The sequence below is a fragment of the Esox lucius genome, chromosome 13, assembly GCF_011004845.1.
Source record: "Esox lucius isolate fEsoLuc1 chromosome 13, fEsoLuc1.pri, whole genome shotgun sequence".
Lineage (NCBI taxonomy): Eukaryota > Metazoa > Chordata > Actinopteri > Esociformes > Esocidae > Esox > Esox lucius.
In genome coordinates this window covers 10,064,174-10,086,904 of record NC_047581.1, presented here as the reverse complement: position 1 = coordinate 10,086,904, position 22,731 = coordinate 10,064,174, and the positions used below count along the sequence as shown (strand labels likewise).

The following is a 22,731-nucleotide window of genomic DNA, read 5'->3' as shown; positions in this document are numbered from 1 at the left end:
AGAGATAACACACCTGAATCAACTCGTCAACTAACTATCAAGTCCTTAAATTCTCAATTCAGGTGAGCTAGTTCAAGTCTACGAACTGTGAGATTGAGAACCACTGCCATATAAGAGCCCCTAGATCCTACAAGAATCTTTGAAAATACACTTTCACATTGTCAACTAGGGAAAGGCAAAAAGGGAACTAGGTGAACTGGATCCAGGATGTTGATTATGTGCCGTCTCCACGGAGATTGTCTCCTACCGTATGCAGCTGGGTTGCCCTTGCCTGAAGGCAGGTTGGCGCGCAGGATGGCATTGTTGAGGACGTTGAGATAGGTTGGCATGCTGTGGTACCCTTTATTATTGTACAGCACCTGTTAGGATGGGAAAGTTTAATCTATGGCAATGACACAGCAGCAAAAATAGCTTGAAGAACTTCCATCAGTCAAACTAGGTGTATGTTTGCAACCTATTTCCTATGAGAGGTATGTTTGCAACCTATTTCCTATGAGAGGTATGTTTGCAACCTATTTCCTATGAAAGGTATGTTTGCAACCTATTTCCTATGAGAGGTATGTTTGCAACCTATTTCCTATGAGAGGTATGTTTGCAACCTATTTCCTATGAAAGGTATGTTCGCAACCTATTTCCTAAGAGAGGTATGTTTGCAACCTAGTTCCTACGTAGCGCCCTACTTTTGACCACTAGAGCTTGTTCAAACATAAAACACTTTGTTTAGGGAATAGGGCTCCATTTGGAACGAACACTTACCTGAGCAGATCTGCGCACTGCTATTTTGCGAACCATGGGTGGAGTCTTTTTCCCGAAGGATGCTGGGACGGATTTCTGTATGTTGCCAACCGTGAGTCCTCCATATCTAGTAGAGTGGGAAAGTGAGAGACATGAAACATTTGAAATAGGAAAAGAGATACAGAAAAAGAGATACAGAAAAATATGCAAATATTAGGTTACTACGGTTAGGGTTAGGGTTATGTTTAGGCTTATTATTGTAAGTAGTAAGTTATGTTTAGGCTTATTATAAGTAGTATTTTTTCGGAGGGCGGTCAACTTTGACATCCTCATGTAGATCGCTAAGTAAACGGTGTGTGTGCGCGTCAATGCCGACCCAGTTTCCCAGTGTTACCTGTGCAGGCGCAGTCTGTCCGATGTGTAGAGGAGATACTCGGACACGTTGCGTCCGGTGATGTCTACCAGAATGTCTCCGGTGACCACCTTCATGAGCGGTGGCCTCCCCCCAACTCCGCTGGGGCAGGAGAAGCCCGTCCCCTGCATGGAACAGACACAACGGACCGGCTCCCGGATGGACAGGGGCAGGGTGGGGGGAGACGTCACCATCTCTGTAGACAGACACAGATTGGGCAGCACTGTCAGGAAGGCAGCAGTACAGGAAGTCCCTAGAGTCAGTGTGCCCTGCCTGAGCCCTGCCTGAGCCCGAATGACGCATTCAAAACTTCACTGCAGCTTTCAATTTCTGACAAGACATCAAAGAAATGATATTCTCCATACAATTGGGATATCATGTAATACAATGATCTCATCCATGTAACACATAGTGTTGCAATTAAGTATGATACGATAAAACGTTATCCTACATACAAAGAGGATAATTGTCTCAGAACTGTATTTTCGGTAAAGTTTTGTTTCCACCTGAACGTGTAGCAGGGACATGGGACCCAGGGTTAATACCTCTGACTGCAGTAGGAGTGGCAGTGGTGAAGTTCCAGATTCCATCCTCAAACCGAGGGTCGGGGTCGTCGGACGGGGCCGGCGATGGGGGAGGCGGAACAAAGTTGGAGAGTGGCACTCCCTGGGTGAAGGAGTCCAGACACATGGAGTCAAAGTAGCGGGCGGCCAGGGTCTTGCTATTGTTGGCGCTGGGGTTGAGCGTCTGCGCCAGCTGGTCCAGGGTGCTGTTGAAGGGCGTTTTCAGGACGCAGGTGGCGCCCACGCCCGAGGGCAGACGCAGTGTGTTGGCAATCTTCTGAGGGCTGGCGTCTGGCGACAGTTTACTCCTGAGGGAGAACGGTCGGCTGTTACACGGCTACAGACAAAAGCTTAACATTTTTACTGTAGTACTAGCATAAAAATAAGCAAAAATAACCAGTAGACATTTACATTTTCTTGCCGGCCCGTCTATTAGTTTGCAATGACTTGTAATCTCCTCCTACTCGCTTTAGACACTCGCAGTACAATCCTTCCCACCACCCTGTTCTAACTAGCACTATACTGGTTCGGTAGGGGAAATCGTGTTATTGTTGAGAGGGAGGATTCTTCACAGCGCTCCTTTAACAGCACTGGCAGCTTGTAGCTTGGACAAATGATTATGTATTACGGGTGCTAACTGAGACCGCTACAGAACACAGAAATCAAATAACTAGGTCAAAAAGGGTGTTACAGTTTTGGATGTGGAAAATCACCCACTGTGCACAGACCTGTACTCTTGGCGGTCTTCGTTGGCGTAGGGAATGAAGTTGCCCCGAGGCTGAGTGTAGTTGTGGTACTGGGACGGGGACAGGATCAGTGGTGGTAGGTCACCTGAAAAAACACATTAAGATGACTTCCAGACACTGACAAACAGCCGAGTCAGGTCGAAGTTAAAACTGTGCTCCTGGCCTTCACACCTGCACTTTTCTTCCTGGCAAAGATTCTGCTGATAGCCACTGTTTTAAAGGAGTGTCTGCTTGCAACACTGGTTATATTTTTCAGTTGTTTCTTTCAAAATTTCTTTTTCAATTTTGTTGAGTGCACTGACTGCGTGCCGCTCTAGATGGGAAGTTGAAATGTACACGGCTGAAATGTAAAAGCATTAAAGTCCTTTTCAGGTTTCCCTCACCGATAGAAGGCACTGACAGGGCGACCGTCATGGCTACACAGACAAAGAATGCGGGCAGCAGAATCTGAGAGAACAGGCCCTTGGTGTTCCTCTTGGCGCAGTGGAACCTCTTGACAATGAGCCCGTGAAACTGGCGCAGCTTCAGCCAGGAGCCCTCCAGTTTGAAGCTCCCCTGGCCCTCCAGCACCTCAGGCCCAGCCGAGGCCTCCTCCGCATCATCTGGTGGGCGGGGGAGGGGGGTGGAGAGACAGAGAGAGAGACAGAGAGAGAGGCAGTGAGCGAAGCCCCACTTCACCTCACACAATCAAGTTCAATTACCCTCATAAGCTCAGCCAACCACACGGTATTTGACTACACTCTGTGGGCCCCAGTTGTAAAAGAACATGTTCTTAATAACCTACTTGGTTAAATATATTAGCGCTAATAAAAGTCCTTCCCTGAGCTATAACCCCCCCCCACCCCCATTTAAAACAGTCCACTGCTTTAACTAAACATTGGTGTGGTACTCAGTCTACATAACGAGGAAAGCTCGGACGGATGGTCCGTTACCCCTCAGGCTGGCAGAGTCGGGGTCCTGTCCGTTGTCGAAGAGGGGGCAGTAGTCTCCGTAGAAGTCTGCGTAGAGACCCCCCTCGTCCCCACGGACGGATCCCAGGGAGGAGGAGGAGCGCAGGGAGGACTGGCTCTGGCTGAGCCGGGAGCACATAACCAGGTTGGAGAGCTCCACATCGGGCCTCTGTGCACTGCCGCTGGCCCCCGCCGGGGCACCCAGCCCAGGCCCCTCCCCCTGCGGAAAAGAAACCGTCAGATGAGCGGCATCGGATGTCATTCCTGGCGAGCATTGAGTCAGCTGATTCATGTTATTTTCTTTTCAACTGGTGTCCGATTTAGACTTAGAAATTAATGTCGTAACTAATGAATGGCCTAAATTAGTTCACCAGGTATCGGGGGGATAAAATTAAAAAGTGATCTAAAGTAAAAATCATGCAGTTCAGGGATGTTTTCGCGAAACTAGATTCATTAGCAATTAAAAGTGTTTTTGATTGTGAACAATGTTACCTGCAGCTCTCCAGGACTCGCAAGACTCACAGCAACAGCAGGCTTCCCCGGTGAGCTAACGCCTGGGGAATCCTTCATGTCTGGGAGGAGAGAAGAAAACAGAGAAGACAGAGGAAGAAAGTGAGATAGGGAGAGGGAGCAAGAGATGGAGAGAGAGAGATCATGCCTAACATTCAAAGGAAGTTGCAACCAACTCCAAAGACTAATGAAACGTCAACATCAGCACTTATCAGCCAACCATGCTTTGCTAACTCAGCAGAAACAAAACTCACGATGATTCATGTATTTATTATGAATTATTCATGTCATTTAGCCCTTTCAAAAAAAGGTTATTGATCTATTTAGCCACAGATTACAAAGAGTTTGGGTCTTCCCACAGAAATGATGACTGGAATGGACATCCCTATTGAAGAATGCCATAACAGGTGGACTTGCAGGCAGCTGGTTTTGTTCTCACCGGCATCGCTGTTCTCCAGGGACTGGTCCTCTTCTGAGACCTTGAGGAAGACCTCCTCCAGGGTGGTGTCCATCACCCCAAAGCTGGTCAGATTCAGGATTTCCAGATTCTGCTCCAAAGCCTGGGGGTTGGAGATCATGGGCTCATAGGATCTGTATGTCTAAGTGAGTACTTGAATGGGTATATAGGTTTCTCTCTCTAAGATGGTGTTATAAAGAGAATCTTGGTCTCTGTCTAAGATGGTGTTATAAAGATAATCTTGGTCTCTGTCTAAGATGGTGTTATAAAGCGAATCTTGGTCTCTGTCTACGATGGTGTTATAAAGAGAATCTTGGTCTCTGTCTAAGATGGTGTTATAAAGAGAATCTTGGTCTCTGTCTAAGATGGTGTTATAAAGATAATCTTGGTCTCTGTCTAAGATGGTGTTATAAAGCGAATCTTGGTCTCTGTCTACGATGGTGTTATAAAGAGAATCTTGGTCTCTGTCTAAGATGGTGTTATAAAGAGAATCTTGGTCTCTGTCTAAGATGGTGTTATAAAGAGAATCTTGGTCTCTGTCTAAGATGGTGTTATTAAGAGAATATTGGTCTCTGTCTAAAATTGTGTTATAAAGAGAATCTTGGTCTCTGTCTAAAATGGTGTTATAAAGAGAATCTTAATCTCTGTTTAAATTGGTATTATAAATAGAATCTCTGTCTAAGTCAGTGCTAGAAATAGTCTATGTCTGTCTGTCTGTCTGTCTGAGTACTAGAAATAGTCTACAGGTCTTTGTCTGTCTGGCTGTCTGAGAGTGTGTACTTGAAATAGCCTCTGCTCGTGTGCGTGCGTGCGTGTCTTTCTGTGTGTGTCTAAGCACGCACCTGAAAGAGCCTCTCGAAGCAGCCTTTTTTGACCGCTTCAGAGGGCAGCACGTAGGACAGCTCAGTGTTGGAGTCCGACACCAGCAGACTGGAGCTGACAAACTGACGGATGAACTGGGTGACCCGGGCCTCTGAGCAGGGGGAACAGGAGGAGGACGAGGACGGGGACTGAGTGGGTGGAGGCTGGGCGGCCTGGTCTGGAGACACCGTCACAGAGGGAGGGTAGAGCAGAGATGAGCGGCAGGGAAAAAGGAAGGGGCGGACAGACTTCACAGGGAAAATATTGACCAGCAGTGCATGTTCAAAGACAAACAGAAGAATGCAGAGGAGCAATCGATCATACTCGAATAGTGAGAAAAAGGAGGGAAGGCTGAAACAGGGTGTATCGTTAAGTAAACTGCCACAGTTGGCTTGTGACTACAATGAAAGCACACGCGCAAGGGAATGACTCACCCTGGCCCTCTGTCTGTCTCTTGACCAGGGTCAGCTTGTACCCGTCTCCATAGGTGCTCTTGAGGAACAGCGGGGAGCCACAGCATTTCAGCTTCCCGTGGGAGATTATGGCTATGCGGTCTCCGAGCAGGTCGGCCTCGTCCATGTGATGGGTGGACAGCAGAATGGTCCGACCTGGAACAACGCCGGTGTTAGCCAAACTGTTTTAGTAGGTTTTGCTTGGGGTTTTTGGGTGAAATATTGACCCAGTGTCTAACTGGTATTGGTTGTGCCAGCGTTCAGACTGCTAACCGTCATGCTAAGAGATCATGTGAGAGGCATTGTTAGCGTATTAGGTCTCACCCTGTTTGTACTTGAGGATGAGGTCCCAGATGGCCCTGCGCGCGTACGGGTCCACACCCGCCGTGGGCTCGTCCAGGATAACGGCCCGCGAGCCTCCCACGAACGCTATGGCCACGGACAGTTTGCGCTTCATCCCTCCAGACAGCGTCTGAACCAGGCTGTGCCGCTTATTATTCAACTCCAGGTCCTCAATCATCCTGACACGCACAAAACAAACATGCTCGTTTACAACCCGTGGCTATGGGTTGTGAAGTGTGTTATCCGATTGGCATGTTTCTGCGGGTAGTTCAAGACCCGAGTGTCTGGAAACGGTAAAACCGTCGAAAAGGCAGGGACGCAACGTACTTGTCTGTTTCCTTGCGGATGTCTTCCTCAGCCATGCCTTTGAGTTTGGAGTAGAACCACAGGTGCTCCTCCACGCTGAGCTTGTCAAAGAGAACGTTGTGCTGAGGACACATTCCCAGGTTCTGCCGGATGCGCTCCATGTCCGTGCGGATGTCATGGCCGTAGATGGTGGCCGAGCCAGAAGTGGGCGGGAACAGACCTGTCAGGATAGACCTGGAGTCGGCGGCGAAGAACACGTGGTAGTTACCGAGAGGGTTAGTGAGAGAGAAGAAATGGACATGTATTCAGTAGGCCATGCTCTAATTTGAAGGCCGTTTTACGGACGTTATGAGGATGTTACAGGAATATTACGGTTATGTTATGGGAATAATATTGGCTTGAGGGAAGATCAGGAGAATGTTTTGGTGATGATATAGCTGCCATTATCTGAGGTATTTATTATTCTATGACATGACCAACAGTTAACTTATATATTAAATGATGTATATAACCGGGGTGGGCCACTGTATTTTCTACCAGAGCAGATTGCTGGACCCTTGGAAAATAGTCATATAAAAATCATTCGTAAGCTGCCAGTTCATTCAAAATGTCTGTTGCCGTCCCCCGGTTTTTCAGCAGTTGATGAAAAGCCAGACAAACAAAGTCTCACCAAATCACACAACACAGGTCTCTCAGAAAGTCTCAACAACACAACAGGAAGGACCGGGGGCCCTCTGACACACATTGATCCGTCTCACATGGTGGTGGTCTTGCCGGCCCCGTTGTGACCCAGGAAGGACACCACCTGGTCCTCGTGGAGGTTGAGGCTCAGCTTGTTCAGGGCCAGCTTACTGCCATTCTTGTAGACCTTGGTGAGTTTGTCTATACACACCACCAGAGGCAGGTGACTTGGCTCCTCTTCAATACCACGCATCTCCTCTGGAGTGGGGAGGGAGGGCAAGAATTCTGGTTCTTAACACGCTGTCTGTTAAGAACCCGAATTTAAGATTGTATTTTGCAGGCAAAGTAAGCAAGCACTCTCAATCAAAAAAACCTAAAGGAGCAATTAGGATTGACTGCCTTGCTCAAGGGCAGAGCGACAGATCTAACAAACTCAGATGCTCTAACCACTAAACTGCAGTCCATATGGGCAACCCAAAATCAATGGTTGATAGAAGTTGAGTAGATATTTAATAACTTATCACATTAACCTTATTTCCAGTGTCCAACTATCTACTAACCGCGTCCAACCTCAGGCTTGATCCTACCAGATCGCCGGTGTTCCATGGCACACGCCTGGTCCTCCTCCATGACACTCAGCCTGGCCCTGCCTCCCCAGGGCCACTCCCACGTTTCCACACGCCCACTGCCCAGCCAATAGGACTTCTGCAGGGGGAAGTACCACGGCCGAGGGAGGCCGTACATCCCTGGAGTGTGGTGGGGAGGGGGTGAATGTTTATGGAGGCAAATCCCATTTGCAACCATTAACATATTCACACAGTCAATGACAATAAATTGAGGGAACCTTTTATTCACCCTCAATTCTCATTTACAGTGGTCAACTGGGGGTGACGTGAGCAGCCGAACACTTGACATATGGAAATTCACAATGGCTGTTGGTCGTTTACCTGGATGCACCGCCTCTATATACCAGGTGAGAACGCCATACACGCTAGCGTCGATGATGAGCATCATCATGGACAGGCCGAGGTTGAAGTCGTCGCCCTCTACGGGTGACTGGTTGATGGTGCGCCACTGGATACCAACCCCAGCCACCTCATAAAGGGCAAAGTACTTCGAGCCCAGGCCGAAGGCTGTGGTCGACATCAAAGACTACAGAGACAGAAACAACGGTTAGCGACGTGATGGCTTTTGACATGTGTGAAGATGGAGTTCTTTAAAAAGCTGATATATTCAGACTGGCCAGTGAGAAATTACCAAACAATTGAGCAAGTCGGGTATTATCCTCACTTTGAGTTCCTAGGCCTTTAGTAGCTATTAATAGAGACATTTTGATACGCCTACACACACACTCTGAAAAACAGGCCATTTGACAGGGAAACATAACTCAAACAGACCGGGAGCCCGTTTCTCTCCTTTAAGTCATCCGGACATAGAAAAATTAGGTCATGAATAGAGAAGGAAGCTAGGAGACAGGAGGGAGAAAGACAAGTCTTACAGCGATGCACTTTTCGAAGGCGGTGATCTTGTCGTGGGCCACCTCCTCCCTTATGGCTACATACATGTAGGGGACGTAGCTGAGAAAATAGATGATCCCTCCACAGGCAGACGCCAGCTTGGCTTTGGAGTATATCACTGACACCAGGAAACTGACCCAAACAGAAAGAACACAAACAGAAAGGGGAAAATCCTTTTGAGTGGGAACTCATCTGGTTTTTGGATTAGTTTCTACCCAGTGTCCGACAGTCTACACATGAGGTCAAGCATTTACAGACCAAGGAGCTGAATTTTCACTTGAGTTCAGTTTGCTCCTCAAGATATATTATGTTAGAACTTTTTCCACTTTTAATGTGACATATAATGTGAACAATTCAATTGGAAAACAAAGTGAAATTCAGGTTATTGATAGGTTTTTATCTTTCATTTTTCCCCCTCGAAGATTTCAGTTTGTTTTTCAATTGAATTGTTCACATTATAGGTCACATTAAAAGTGGAAAAGGTTCTGACATGATTTATCTTTGTCTCATTCTTTTACATCACAAAAACCTGGTGTTTTAACAGGAGTGTGTAGACTTTTTATATCCACTGTAGCACCTCAGTCTGTTTTGTGTTCTATGAGGATTGCCAGTAGCTGATGCTGAAGCCACTGCTACTCGTCCTGGGGTCCACAAATTGAAACAAGACTTAAATCGTGAGTCAACAAGCTTCAGGACAGAACAACCTACATTAAAAATAACATAATAGAATCTTTCATGGGAGGTAGCGCAGTGTTCCCGTTTCGTGTTTTACAGGCCAGGCACGCTTCAGGGGGATGTCAAGCAACGAGGATGAGTCACTGGCTGACAGCATTTGGAAGACAAACGTTCCTCACAAAGTCAAACATTGACATGAGAAAACACTTCTATGAAAGTCAGCAGTTAAATGCCACAGTGACTTATGCTGATTCATTAAATGAATCTCTAACATCCAAAGTGTGTGTAATGTAATGGATGCTCAGACACCACAGTGTTTCTCTTAGAACTGCAATGACAGAGAGATAGATAGAAAGAAATGAGGAAGAGATACTGTATATTCATTTTCTCAATATTGAACTGAAAATATAACTTCCTAATCTGTTGTCACATACCCAAGTAATCATACTGACTAGTCCTGAATGTACCTTACATTTCTCTTTACAATAGATTTTTCCTTTAAGAAAATCATATCACTAATACTGTAATTTATTAGAGATACTACTTCATACAAGTCTGGAAACTCTGGGCATTTACTTCAAATGATGTCATCAAGGGTACAATTTTGATCTTTTTTTCAGGTTATCAGTCCAACCTAAAGAGAAGCAGTACAATACTGGTCTAACGATTTCCATTTATCTGAAATAATGTTTAAGACTAAATAAAGCTGATCCTGTATTACATAAACCTGGGACAGAATTGTCATCTTAGTAGCATCATTACCAGAACATGATGGTGGCGATGGCATAGATGGAGAGAAAGAGCCAGATGATGAAGATGTCGCTGTGCAAGAGGACCCGCCCGTACTTCAAGATGGCTGTCAGAGCGGTCACTGAGATGGACAGCTGGACAAACCCAGTTATGAACCAGGCCACCCAATGAACGGCGTTGTTCAGGCCCATCATCTTCATCACCTACAGGAAGTGAACAGAATAATTTTTATTCTAAACTGGATTTAAGTTTAATATACAACATATAGAGTTCCAATGGAATAGTTTTTCCATTTCTGATATCAACGTTCCTCCATTAGAGGGTATACGATATTACTATGAAAGTTAAAAGATAGTCTAGCATGGGGGTCTCCTGTAAATGCATAGAGAGACGGCAAAAATGATTGAGCAATACAACTCACAGGGGCAAACAAATGTCGGTTTGGGTTGTCCTCCCTTTTGAAACTGTAGGCCTTATTAAAAATGAACTCAGAATATGCTGACTATTCTGTTCATTAATTCACTTTGGGTGGAAAACCACAATGTGTGAATAACCAAATTTCATCTTGTCTACATTCTCTCACAAACAACTGGGCTATAAAAAGCTGTTCCCGTAGTCTACCTAGCCAAACAGACAGGGCAGATAGTGAGCTGTCGAAAAACAATCTTGTTTCCGTGCAGTACATCTCAGATTTCTAATCATGTTTAAGTGTAGGCTGCTACATTTACGTAAGAGTTTTTGCTTGTCTCTGTCGGGAGGGATGTATTTTTATCATGCTTGCTAAATAAATAACGGAGGAGAGAGAGATTTGTGCCCCGCCGGCACAAACTGTGATTTCTGTGATTTTGAGTGGTCAAGACAAACACACACACAACTCCTGCATCAGTAATCTAATGAGAGGAGTCTCGTTCACAAATCTGAAAAACAACACGTTGAGATTCACCTGACTGAACAGTGCTTTGATAATCGGTCCCTTGTGACACTTTCTGACCACCGGAGAACCTGGGGAAGAGAGATGGGCATCTAGGCAGTCAGTCTCACCTCTTTGAGGCGGTGCTCCTTCTCAGCTACAATGTGCTGGATCATCATGGCTACTGAGTAGACCCAGGAGATGACCATGCACAGAGGCATCATGTGCTCGATCACAAACAGGAAGCTGGGTGGACCAATGACAGACAGGTTGTCTGTTAAAGACAGGGCCAATGGGACAGAGCAGACAGAGACAGAATACTTCCAAAGAAAGGTTTAGGACGTTCAATCATTAATTTGGAGAGAGCCAAGGCAGTGGGTGAGAGGGAGGTGTGTCCCGGGCCTTACTCGTCTCTGGTGTAGCAGGGGTAGGGGAACATCTGGACATAGTTCCCAGGCTCCACCACGTCATGGCCCACAAATGTATTAATGATGGCTCTCTCCATCATGTCTGAGGACGAACCCAAGCCACACACACACACAAGACAAAGCAAAGATGACCGGGTCCCTCAATGCCTCAGGGAATATCCTCATCCCCTAAACAAACCACTTGCCAGTCACAATGCAGAGAGGTTAAATACATTTAATCCGACTTAATTCAAATGCTATTGTGTCACTGAACTCAGTGAAGATGTCTCTACAGTTACCAAAACTGCCAAGTCAGTTCCAAACCGTTATCTTTGTTAACTTTATGTGTAAAATAAGCAGCTTTTGTGCTCTCCTTCATAAATAAAAGATGACCGTCGGAATGAAAGTGCTGGATCTGCAGCTTGCTGCTAGCACCCACACAGGTGTGCCTACCTCAGGATCAAAATAAATCCCTCTCGTAATGAAACACTAAACAACGCGCTTGGCAAAACAATTGTGAAGTTGCATTTGGCACTTGATTTACAGTCTATAGTCTATGCAGTCTATTTATAGTTTCGACCGCCGCAGATAGTGCTTAAAGAACAAGAACAGCTTTTTGAGTAACTTCATTACCAGCACACAATAAGAATGAAACCACTGCCACACCACCAGGAAAATGCCATTCATTCTGTATGAAACACCAGCATTGAAGCCCAACGTTTTCATTTTATGAATTATTTAAAAGCCAGAGTTGTAGTCTCTCGTCATAAGAATAATGGCTACAGTTGGCCAAAGTTGGACAGAATTCTGGAGATGCCTAAAATTTGATACAGTTGGCTGGTGTGAAGATTTGGCTTGAGTGGTCTAAAGTTAGCTAGAGTTGGCTGTAACTAAATAGAGTAGGCTACTGTTGACTAAAGCACTAAAGCAGAAACATCATGGCAACAGATCAGTGTTGATGAACAACCCTTCCGTAGATAAGACATACCCTGGATCCACACAAAGCCATATAGAAAGTAGAACTTTCCCCCTGTGTTGGGCCCAGGACGCCAGTAGGCCCGTCGGATCTCGTTGGTTTTCTCTGTGAAACTGGAGTTCTGCCTGATCTTGTAGAGGACGTGAGGAGGCAGGGAGCCATCTTTGTTGGTCTGGAATATTACACCTGGAGAGTGTAAGAGCGGACATGGAAGAATGCGCATGTAAAATGTCCATCTATCCCGATTGGAGGCTAGTTGCAAGTCATGTCAAACATGTGGCCCTCCGTTACACTGACAGAGCGGCCAAGACACATTTGGGAAAATATTACAAATGTCCCATTCCTATCCGTTCTTATGACGAAACTGAGCGGTCTGTACACCGCAGCGGTACTCACTGGCAAACACTGAGATGTTATCGTGGTAAGCATGATTCAATGTGTAGTTGACGATGCTGTCCTCATCCGGGAAACCCTTGAAAATATCCACACTGACCTGAAACAAATTAAGAGAAGAATACTTTATTGATCAATTTTCCTTGCAATCAATGGATAATTGTCTTCTGCCTCGATCGTCCTCCCAAAGACAAAGGCTCAAGTAACTGTCAGCATAATTGCAGTAATCAGAGCCAAGATTTTGACTGCAGCAATCTGATAGAAAAATCAGGGCGGTGGTGGTGGGGACATGTAAAAAAGTATATTTTGTGGGACCCTGAATAGTTTGGGGGCCTGTGAGCTCAATTGAAGTAGAAGGCCGGAGAATGTGTTCCTTCCGGTGCTGAATAGTTTGGGGGCCTGTGAGCTCAATTGAAGTAGAAGGCCGGAGAATGTGTTCCTTCCGGTGCTAAAGGATTCTGGCGTATACTTTGTGGCATAAGATGTGCTTCTGAAGACACACATCTCGCCATTGGTGCTCCCAGGTCCGCTGAAAGTTCCTGTAATGACGCAGGGCCTTAATAAAATTATTATTTTGGGGGAGACAAACGGCAAACACAACGTGTGTCCTATATAGTAAGGTAGGGTGCAACTGGGACGGATCCTGAGGCTATTGAGTGGAATTGTTTGCATTGTATTCAGAGCTGATTCTCAGTGCTCATATTACGGCACGCTTGCAGTCTGTGGCTGGATCAATATACTCAAGTTCCCTGCTCTTCCTGTGTCAGTCTGAATCAGGCCAGCCGTGGCTACAGCCCATTCACAACAATCATAGAAATCTCTATAATGTAATGGATAGTGACCTTGGAAACTGAGCTTTCACCCAAGGACTGGGACTACTACTCCTGGTTCTACTATTCCTCCATTGTTCAGTCTTTCATTCTGACCTTGGACATGAAGTGTGTCCAGCCACAGGCTGCGTTGTCGATGGTGTCTAACTGTTCCAGCAGGGTCGTAGTGTTGGGCAGGGTGAAGTTGTCCTCCAGCAACCCTCGCAGCAGCTCATTATCTGTCCCATTCAGGAGCTCTGGATGACCACGCAGGTCAGAGGTCAGCTAAGAAGTGGAGACAGTTCCAGTAAGTCAAAGTATATTAATAATAGTCATGTATAATGAAGTTGCATATGTTACAGGGGGTCTGTGTAAAATGATAATCATAAGTTACAGTATGTGGATATATCGGGATACAGGACTGGCATAATGTTAGGACCGGAATAGAATGAGGACTGGAATAATGTTTTGAGTGAGTCACGCTATATTGATTGTCAGTTGAACATACATTTTGCAATTTCTGCCCACTGGTTGTAAAAGTTGAGCCAAAACAGGTCCCTGAAAACGGTGTACTATGTCATCTGTTTGCCCATGTCATCAAAAGCAATCTCTGTCAAACTTGGAGGTATGATAGTAATTCCTATAGACCTTTTTTTTTCCTTTCCAAAATAGTTGAAAAGGAAGGTTTTGAGTGAGGAACAGAAGCATTCAATTTGCAGTGGTCTCTTAATTTTAACCCTTCTGTTCCTCACTCAAAACCTTCCTTTTCAACTTTTTTGCAAAGGAAAGTAAAAGGTGCAGTGGTCTCTTAATTTTCTCTGGAGCTGTATAAACAACATATTATACATCCAGCCTATAGACTAAAAAACATTTTTTTCCCCAAAAGTCCTAGAATGCATAGATTAAGTCATATCAGACAACATTAGTTCATGAGGTCAGATAAATAATGCACTGTTTGTTACCTGCTGCAGCCAAACCAGGTGATGGTGCAGCTTCCCCTCCTCCAGGTAGGTCCTGAGCTGGGCGGAGATGTTGAGCCACACCCGGGCATAGTGAGTCACGTTCCCCACAAACTCAAACGTCTCATTGGCCTTCAAACAGAACAGAAGCAGGTGAAAGGATGAAGAGTCCATTTTAGTCAGTTGATGGAGAAAGAATGAGACGGTGGATTTTTGGAACAGCCGTCGTTCATCCTCATTTGAGAGGTATCTGAGATCATGTTTATTGACAGATATGAGTACCCCGGGGGAAATGATTTACAGCAAGCAATGGTATTCTCTTAAGAAATGACTACGTACGCATTTAGTGTCACACCCACAATGATATCCGAATTGGTTTTACGTTGATTGGCTTTTACGCAACTAATATACATACATTTACCAATCGGAGGACTTTCAAGTGTACATTTACTGAAACATTTGTTAGAAACATAGAAATATTAACCACAACTTTTCCAGAACAGCAATTATTATTGGACACCTGAGTACCTTCCTGGAAGAGGGCCATAAGGGGCACATTAAGCAATACGGCATGAGGCGGTGCCATTCCCATAGCCAGGGTATTCTGTCCATATACCACAAACTACTGAGATGCCTTGTTGCTCTTATAAACCACTACCCAATTCTATTACAACAGTAAAAAGAAATTCCCCATACAGCGTTGAGGGTTAAAACCATCCAGTTTATAATACATTATCTTGAATTATTGTTAGCACTACCACTTATGCTGCAGCCTTGAACCTTTGACCTGAAGTTATTAAAGGAAACCTCTCAGCAGCCTCTCAGCAGCCAACTAGGGACTCAGACTTCCCTTATCAGGCTCGCTGAGCCTAGACAACACTAACAGAGGCTGTGTTGGGAAAATATAATGTGCAGGCCATTGCTAAGTGAACAGTTCTTGTGTATGCCAGTGAAAACTGAGGTGACAATTGAACTTTTAAAACCCCATCACAGAGCCCTTGTCAACATCCACAGAGCAGAAGCTGCCCGAGTCATAGCTCTGGTCCAGGGTGTTACCTACATTTATGCCAGTCATATGTCTGGTCCAGGGTGTTACCTACATTTATGCCCGTCATAGCTCTGGTCCAGGGTGTTACCTATATTTATGCCAGTCATAGCTCTGGTCCAGGGTGTTACCTACATTTATGCCAGTCATAGCTCTGGTCCAGGGTGTTACCTATATTTATGCCAGTCATAGCTCTGGTCCAGGGTGTTACCTATATTTATGCCAGTCATAGCTCTGGTCCAGGGTGTTACCTACATTTATGCCAGTCATAGCTCTGGTCCAGGGTGTTACCTATATTTATGCCAGTCATAGCTCTGGTCCAGGGTGTTACCTACAGCTATGCCAGTCATATGTCTGGTCCAGGGTGTTACCTACATTTATGCCCATCATAGCTCTGGTCCAGGGTGTTACCTATATTTATGCCAGTCATAGCTCTGGTCCAGGGTGTTACCTACATTTATGCCAGTCATATCTCTGGTCCAGGGGGTTACCTACAGCTATCCCACTCATAGCTCTGGTCCAGGGTGTTACCCACAGCTATCCCAGTCCTAGCTCTGGTCCAGGGTGTTACCTACAGCTATCCCACTCATAGCTCTGGTCCAGGGGGTTACCTACAGCTATCCCACTCATAGCTCTGGTCCAGGGGGTTACCTACAGCTATCCCACTCATAGCTCTGGTCCAGGGTGTTACCTACAGCTATGCCACTCATAGTCTTGATCCAGGGTATTGCCTGAAGCTTGTAGATGCTGAGGCTTCTCAGAGTCAAGCCACATCCTGGAGAAGAGCTATTCCAGTAGCTCAGTGTCTCCTGTCTTTCCACACACTTTTCAACTGTTGTTACTTTTCAAGTTTTTATGGTAACTACCTCCATTCCACCAGTCCCTCCCTTTGCTCTCTCTAGGCTTGTTCATTTCTTATACCCCCTTCCAGTCCACTTGCTAAGATAAGAAATCGACAGACCGTCTGTCAATAATGAGTCGGTGGTAAGCACAGAATCAATGGCCAGTTCTGCATATGTTGTGGTTTGGTGAGTCCTCAGAGGACTGAGGACAGCAAGATTAATTTGGCAACACACTGACTACCTACCCAACTTGCTTTTGTCTAAACGCATGGATAGAGCATGTAGCTACATGATAAATGGCTAAGGCTAAGACTAAAACGACCATGGCGTAATTTTTTAAATACCTGACATGATTCCACCATGTTCTCAATACGCAGTAAGAATCAAAGTGTCTGATCTATACTCATCAGCAGTGGCATCGTAAGCCCTGGGCGTCGGGGCTATAGCCCCGGATCTTTTATGAATAGCCCCGGATCTCAAATGGAACAAAAAAGAAATTATAATAAAAATAGCCCCTGATCTGTTCATCTATAATTCCAATCGCGCATTATTACCATGTAGACGTGTAGGCCGCTAGCGTGTACATCGAAATTGTCTGTATGTACATTCAAAACCCTGTACTTTCTTTCGTGAGGGTGGGCTAATCCCCGAATGTATTGTGATCATAGCGATGCCTCTGCTCAGCAGCACAAACGAAACAACAATCAGAGCACTGTATATCCTCAGTTTAGTCTGTGGTCATGGAACAATAAAATATCTTGCAAACGTAACGATTACAAAGTAATTGCTTGATTAAATGAATTATACATAATGCCTAGAAAGCAATGTTTATCATTTTCACATTCCAGCAACCAATAAAAAAAAATGACACTGTGTATCCATACATATACAGTATATATACCAATAAACCATAACGATACAAATGGCAGATGGTGAGCGAGAGGAAATTATGATGTACTTGCCTTCTGAATTACTTTGTCCACCTCTGAGCCGATGGGAGCATAGAGGATCTTGGGATTTGTAGTCATCAGGTGCACTAGTAAGCCCAGATTGCGCTGTTCTTTACTGGTAAAACCCAGAGAGCTCATATTTCCCTGCTTTAAAGCCTCAGGCTCAATTATCCTATGGTGAGACAGAAAGACTATAATGAATCTTAGTACTTAACTTATGAACAAATAGGTATTTCTGGATACAGGTAATGTGCTGTACAACAGGATTTGCCCAAAATCATATTTGACTATTATGAAATGTATTTTTAACACATACATAATTTCCATGTATATAGTGCAGTCCTTGAGTATTTGGACAGTGACACAGGTTGTTTTTAAGACTTTGTACTTTAGCATATTGGATTTTAATTTAACACGTAGTTCAAACTATCAGCTTCAATTTGACGATATTTACATCCCTACAACGTGAACCATGCAGTAATTACTTACCATTTTATACATAGTCACCCCATTTTGGGGAAGTAAAAAGTTGTTTGACAATTTAACATGATTCTAAATAAACTTGTCATATCATTTGCATTCGATGGCTGCCTGAAGTCAGCGACCCAGATGCTTCACCAGACGCTGGGTGTCTTCCATGGTGATGCTCTGCCGGTCTGTACTGCCTTCATCTTCAATTCCTGTTTGTTTTGGGAAATGTTTGCCTTCAGTCAGCTCTTCAGCATGTGAAACACACGCTCATTTGGATTCAGGTAGGGTGATTGTCTTGGCCAGTCCAGAACATTACACTGTGGCTCCGCAAATCTCATTGGTTTATTTAGCTGCATATTTTAGGGTCATTATCCTGCTGCAAGCAAGGTGTGTCCCATCACATTTTGAGGGATTTGATTGGATCAAAGCAGAAAACATGTTCCTGTACAGAATTCGTCCAGTTTCTGTAGTTACCAGTTATATCAACAATGAAAACAAGTGAGCCAGTTACACTGGCAGTTATGCATGCAAAATATAAGATCCCTTCACCTTATTTCACTGATGGTATGTAAGTCAATTTATTTTCTCCACACTTTCCTCTTGACATGTAAATGTTTGACTCATCTGTCCACAAACTGATCTGAACTCTGCAGGTATATACAGTATCTCACAAAAGTGAGTACACCCCTCACACTTGTAAATATTTGAGTATATGTGTTCATGTGACAACACTGAAGAAATTACACATTGCTACAGTGTAAAGTAGTGAATGTACAACTTGTATAACAGTGTAAATCTGCTGTCCCCTCAAAATAACACAACACACTGCCATTAATGTCTAAACCGCTGGCAACAAAAGTGAGTACACCCCTAAGTGAAAATGTCCAAATTGGGCCCAAAGTGTCAATATTTTGTGTGGCCATCATCATTTTCCAGCACTGCCTTAACCCTCTTGGGCATGGAGTTCACCAGAGCTTCACAGGTTGCCACTGGAGTCCTCTTCCACTCCTCCATGATGACATCACGGAGCTGGTGGATGTTAGAGACCTTGTGCTCCTCCACTTTCAGTTTGAGGATGCCCCACAGATGCTCAATAGAGTTTAGGTCTGGAGGCCAGTCCATCACCTTTACCCTCAGCTTCTTTAGCAAGGCAGTGGTCGTGTTGGAGTTGTGTTTGGGGTCATTATCATATTGGAATACTGCCCTGCGGCCCAGTCTCCGAAGGGAGGGGATCATGCTCTGCTTCAGAATGTCACAGTACATGTTGGCATTCATGGTTCCCTCAATGAACTGTAGCTCCCCAGTGCACGCAGCACTCATGCAGCCCCAGACCATGACACTCCCACCACCATGCTTGACTGTAGGCAAGACACACTTATCTTTGTACTCCTCACCTGGTTGCCGCCCCACACGCTTGACACCATCTGATCCAAATAAGTTTATCTTGGTCTCATCAGACCACAGGACATGGTTCCAGTAATCCATGTCCTTAATCTGCTTGTCTTCAGCAAACTGTTTGCGGGGTTTCTTGTGCATCATCTTTAGAAGAGGCTTCCTTCTGGGACGACAGCAATGCAGACCAATTTGATGCAGTGCGCGGCGTATGGTCTGAGCACTGACAGGCTGACCCCCCACCCCTTCAACCTCTGCAGCAATGCTGGCAGCACTCATACGTCTATTTCCCAAAGACAACCTCTGGATATGACGCTGAGCACGTGCACTCAACTTCTTTGGTCAACCATGGTGAGGCCTGTTCTGAGTGGAACCTGTCCTGTTAAACCGCTGTTTGGTCTTGGCCACCGTGATGCAGCTCAATTTCAGGGTCTTGGCAATCTTCTTATAGCCTAGGCCATCTTTATGTAGAGCAACAATTCTTTATTTCACATCCTCAGAGTGTTCTTTGCCATGAGGTACCATGTTGAACTTCCAGTGACCAGTATGAGGGAGTGTGAGAGCGATAACACAAAATTTAACACACCTGCTCCCCATTCACACCTGAGACCTTGTAACACTAATGAGTCACATGACACTGGGGAGGGAAAATGGCCAATTGGGCCCAATTTGGACATTTTCACTTAGGGGTGTACTCACTTCTGTTGCCAGCGGTTTAGACATTAATGGCTGTGTGTTGAGTTATTTTGAGGGGACAGCAAATTTAAATTTATAAAAGCTGTACACCAGCTTGACCTGTATTGACACTTCTTTGGTCCTTCGTCCTTGGTTCTCAGACACCAGCAAATGACTCCAAACATAAATGCAAAACCTAGAATGATGGCTAGACATGAGCAGCTCTCTTGTGCCTACGACATTAACAACTCTCTTGATACCCGACAGCTGTGAAGCGAATTGACCAAATCATTTAAATTGGGGGACAATGTACAAAAAATGTGTAAATGGTTCATCCAATGTGGTTGAAAATACTTTTTCTTTTTTAAGCTGACAGTCTGTACCTGGTTTACCATTTAAAATCCAAAATGCTGAATTACAGAGCCAATCTGGTATCACAGTCCAAATAATTACCGACTTCACTATATACTTTATTTGTTTCAGTATGGCAGAAATCTGATTCAAGCTAATTTAGAAATTAGAAATTCAAGCTAACGTCCTTTCACCAGACATGGAGAATGTGCTTGGGAGTTCATTTAAACACCAACTAGATTAGAATGACAGTCCTATTAGGTGTTACGAGTCTTCAAAGTAGAGACTATAAAATGTTTTGTAGATATCAATTGCAGATATTAATAGCTCGGGAGATTTTCGAACAAGCCCCCCTGGGGTTTTGCATGTGTGAAGACAATTGTCGGAACAATATCACATTTCTGTATCAAGTTTCTATCTGGCATTCCATCCTCCCTTTCGTAATGTAAACCAGCCCATAGATAGGAACTTTCCACTCCTCCTCCCACACACCTGTTATTCCCGCAGAGGATTGGCTGAAGCCCCGCCCACAGCTGCACGAACGCAGAGAACTGCGAGTGAGGGTTCTCCTCTTCTTGGTCTTGTCCTCCACCCTCCTCCTCCCCCCCGTCCTCCCCGGGGGTCTCTGTGGCGTTGAGGCCCCAGGCGGTGGCGTTGACGGCCCAGGCGGTGGAGGCGTTGGTCGGGGTTCCGGGGCCGACGCGGCCGGCGCACGCCCCCTTGGGGAGCAGGCGAGCCAGGCCCGACAGCAGGTCCACGTCCCGGAGGAGCCGCTCCACGTCAGCCAGGTCCTTCAGCAGAGCGCCCACGTGAGACCGGGACAGGGGGGCCGAGGAGTTGGCCTGCCCCAGACGCAGCTGGCGAGAACGCAGAGAGGCATGGAGAGACAGAAGAGAGGGAATGGGAGAAAGAAAGAAAATAAAGCGAGATCAAACATTAATGAAAGAGTGAAATAGAGACATAGTGAGAGAGACGGGGAGAGGTCCAGCATCAGAGCTAATGAAAAGCTGTGGAATGTCTCGCCATTCCAAACACACCGTCCACAGTGATTGTCTGCTTGATGAGTGAAAAGCGTCTCATCACCGGGGAGTGGTGCACTGAGTAGGGAAAAGGGTTCCGTTTGAGATGAGGCCACCAGGCCTCCGCTGTACCTTGTCAATGAGGCTCTGTGTGTCCATCTGGTCCCTCAGCTCCTGGCTCATCTCTCTGAAGCGCTCAGCCCTCAGCCCCTCCCCTCCCCCACACACCGCGCTGCGATAGGCCTGGAGCAGAGGCTGCTGCTTCTCGGGAACCAGTAGGATCTTGCTCAGCTCATTGGTCCCGTCCTCCTGACATGTTACCATTTCCAACATGGCACCAGTCAGGAGAACTCCCTTTAGGATAAAAATAAATAAATAAACCACCATAGTCATCATCATCATCCTCAGTATATATGGCATCAGTTATTTCAGTTGTAGTCCTTCATGACAAAGCCTAGTGATTCAACAGAAACATATGCAGGATGAAGGAGTTAATGAATCAGATAGAGGAGGCTTTATAAAAGAGTCTGTCTACCTCCACCTCCTTTAGTCCCTGAGGATCATATCTCTGGCCAGCTCCCCCTCCTGACAGGCCTAAGGCCTGGGACATGACTTTGAGGAGGGCCTGCCTATGCGCCGCTTTGGTTGGGTCTTGTAAAGCTTTGTGGATCAATCCTCCATCAAGACTATGCATGGCTCCCAGCAGCTTCTCCTAAGGAGAGGAGTGGGGGTTACAGCTGCAATACAGTGATACATCAACTTATATCCGTTCAATGTAATTTAATGAAGAGGATTTTGTCTCATTGTAGCCTACCTCCAGTTGAAGGACCTTGTCTGCAGGAGTTTGTGTAGTCTCTTTTGCACCTCCAGAACCCAGACTACTACCTGGTTCAGCTCTGGGGTACATGCCAAAAATCAGGTTGAATGCCTAATGTCATCGGTGGGAGAGAAGAGACACAGTCAGAGATCAGGAAGTTAATCCAAGAAGTTCTCATGAACAGACTTCAAAACGTGATGTTTTAAGGGCCCAAACACCACTGGGTGATATAGATAAGTTGAGTGCTTAGGACCTAGAAACTTCCTAGATAGCTATTAGATGACTGGAATACTGTTGGAATTTCCCAAACGGGCATATTTTCATGAATAGATAAAATGGAAATGTGTACACACACAGGCACACTCAAACACATTTAGCATTTTTCTGCCCTTCTGAGGACATGATAAATGTTTGGGGTCACAGATGTCAATTAAAACATACATGAAATTACAAACCCGATTCCAAAAAAGTTGGGGCACTGTACAAATTGTGAGTAAAAAAGGAATGGAATAATTTACAAATCTCATTAATTTATATTTAATTCACAATAGAATATACAGGTGCTGGTCATAAAATTAGAATATCATCGAAAAGTTGATTTATTTCAGAAAGTGAAAGTTCATTCCACACAGACTGATATATTTCAAGTGTTTATTTATTTTAATTTTGATGATTATAACTGACAACTAATGAAAAACCCAAATTCAGTATCTCAGAAAATTTGAATATTGTGAAAAGGTTCAATATTGAAGACACTC

The 22,731-nt window shown here is 45.1% G+C and overlaps 1 protein-coding gene across 7 annotated transcripts in view; it reads right to left on the bottom strand.

The window, feature by feature from the left end:
* abca2 (ATP-binding cassette, sub-family A (ABC1), member 2) overlaps nt 1-22,731 on the bottom strand; it is a 79,169-nt gene that overhangs the window by 10,646 nt on the left and 45,792 nt on the right. For 5 of the 7 annotated variants that reach the window (XR_002197655.3, XM_010892431.5, XM_010892432.5 and 2 more), the window contains 29 exons: nt 21,971-22,084; nt 21,692-21,868; nt 21,289-21,510; nt 20,630-20,994; nt 17,261-17,420; nt 14,415-14,543; nt 13,570-13,737; nt 12,647-12,743; nt 12,263-12,436; nt 11,275-11,377; nt 10,999-11,113; nt 9,970-10,160; nt 8,514-8,664; nt 7,963-8,167; nt 7,576-7,761; nt 7,093-7,273; nt 6,356-6,568; nt 6,011-6,207; nt 5,669-5,842; nt 5,216-5,412; nt 4,356-4,476; nt 3,899-3,978; nt 3,389-3,626; nt 2,840-3,058; nt 2,439-2,541; nt 1,693-2,018; nt 1,130-1,343; nt 757-862; nt 248-359 (listed from right to left, as the gene is read on the bottom strand). Coding sequence is in view for 6 of the 7 variants with exons in the window: in XM_010892431.5 (XP_010890733.2) it covers nt 248-359; nt 757-862; nt 1,130-1,343; nt 1,693-2,018; nt 2,439-2,541; nt 2,840-3,058; nt 3,389-3,626; nt 3,899-3,978; nt 4,356-4,476; nt 5,216-5,412; nt 5,669-5,842; nt 6,011-6,207; nt 6,356-6,568; nt 7,093-7,273; nt 7,576-7,761; nt 7,963-8,167; nt 8,514-8,664; nt 9,970-10,160; nt 10,999-11,113; nt 11,275-11,377; nt 12,263-12,436; nt 12,647-12,743; nt 13,570-13,737; nt 14,415-14,543; nt 17,261-17,420; nt 20,630-20,994; nt 21,289-21,510; nt 21,692-21,868; nt 21,971-22,084 (5,038 nt within the window). In the remaining variant the exon portion in view is untranslated. The remainder of the gene's footprint in view (nt 1-247; nt 360-756; nt 863-1,129; nt 1,344-1,692; nt 2,019-2,438; nt 2,542-2,839; nt 3,059-3,388; nt 3,627-3,898; nt 3,979-4,355; nt 4,477-5,215; nt 5,413-5,668; nt 5,843-6,010; nt 6,208-6,355; nt 6,569-7,092; nt 7,274-7,575; nt 7,762-7,962; nt 8,168-8,513; nt 8,665-9,969; nt 10,161-10,998; nt 11,114-11,274; nt 11,378-12,262; nt 12,437-12,646; nt 12,744-13,569; nt 13,738-14,414; nt 14,544-17,260; nt 17,421-20,629; nt 20,995-21,288; nt 21,511-21,691; nt 21,869-21,970; nt 22,085-22,731) is intronic. The other 2 variants (XM_010892434.5, XM_020052572.3) reach the window with 1 other exon arrangement.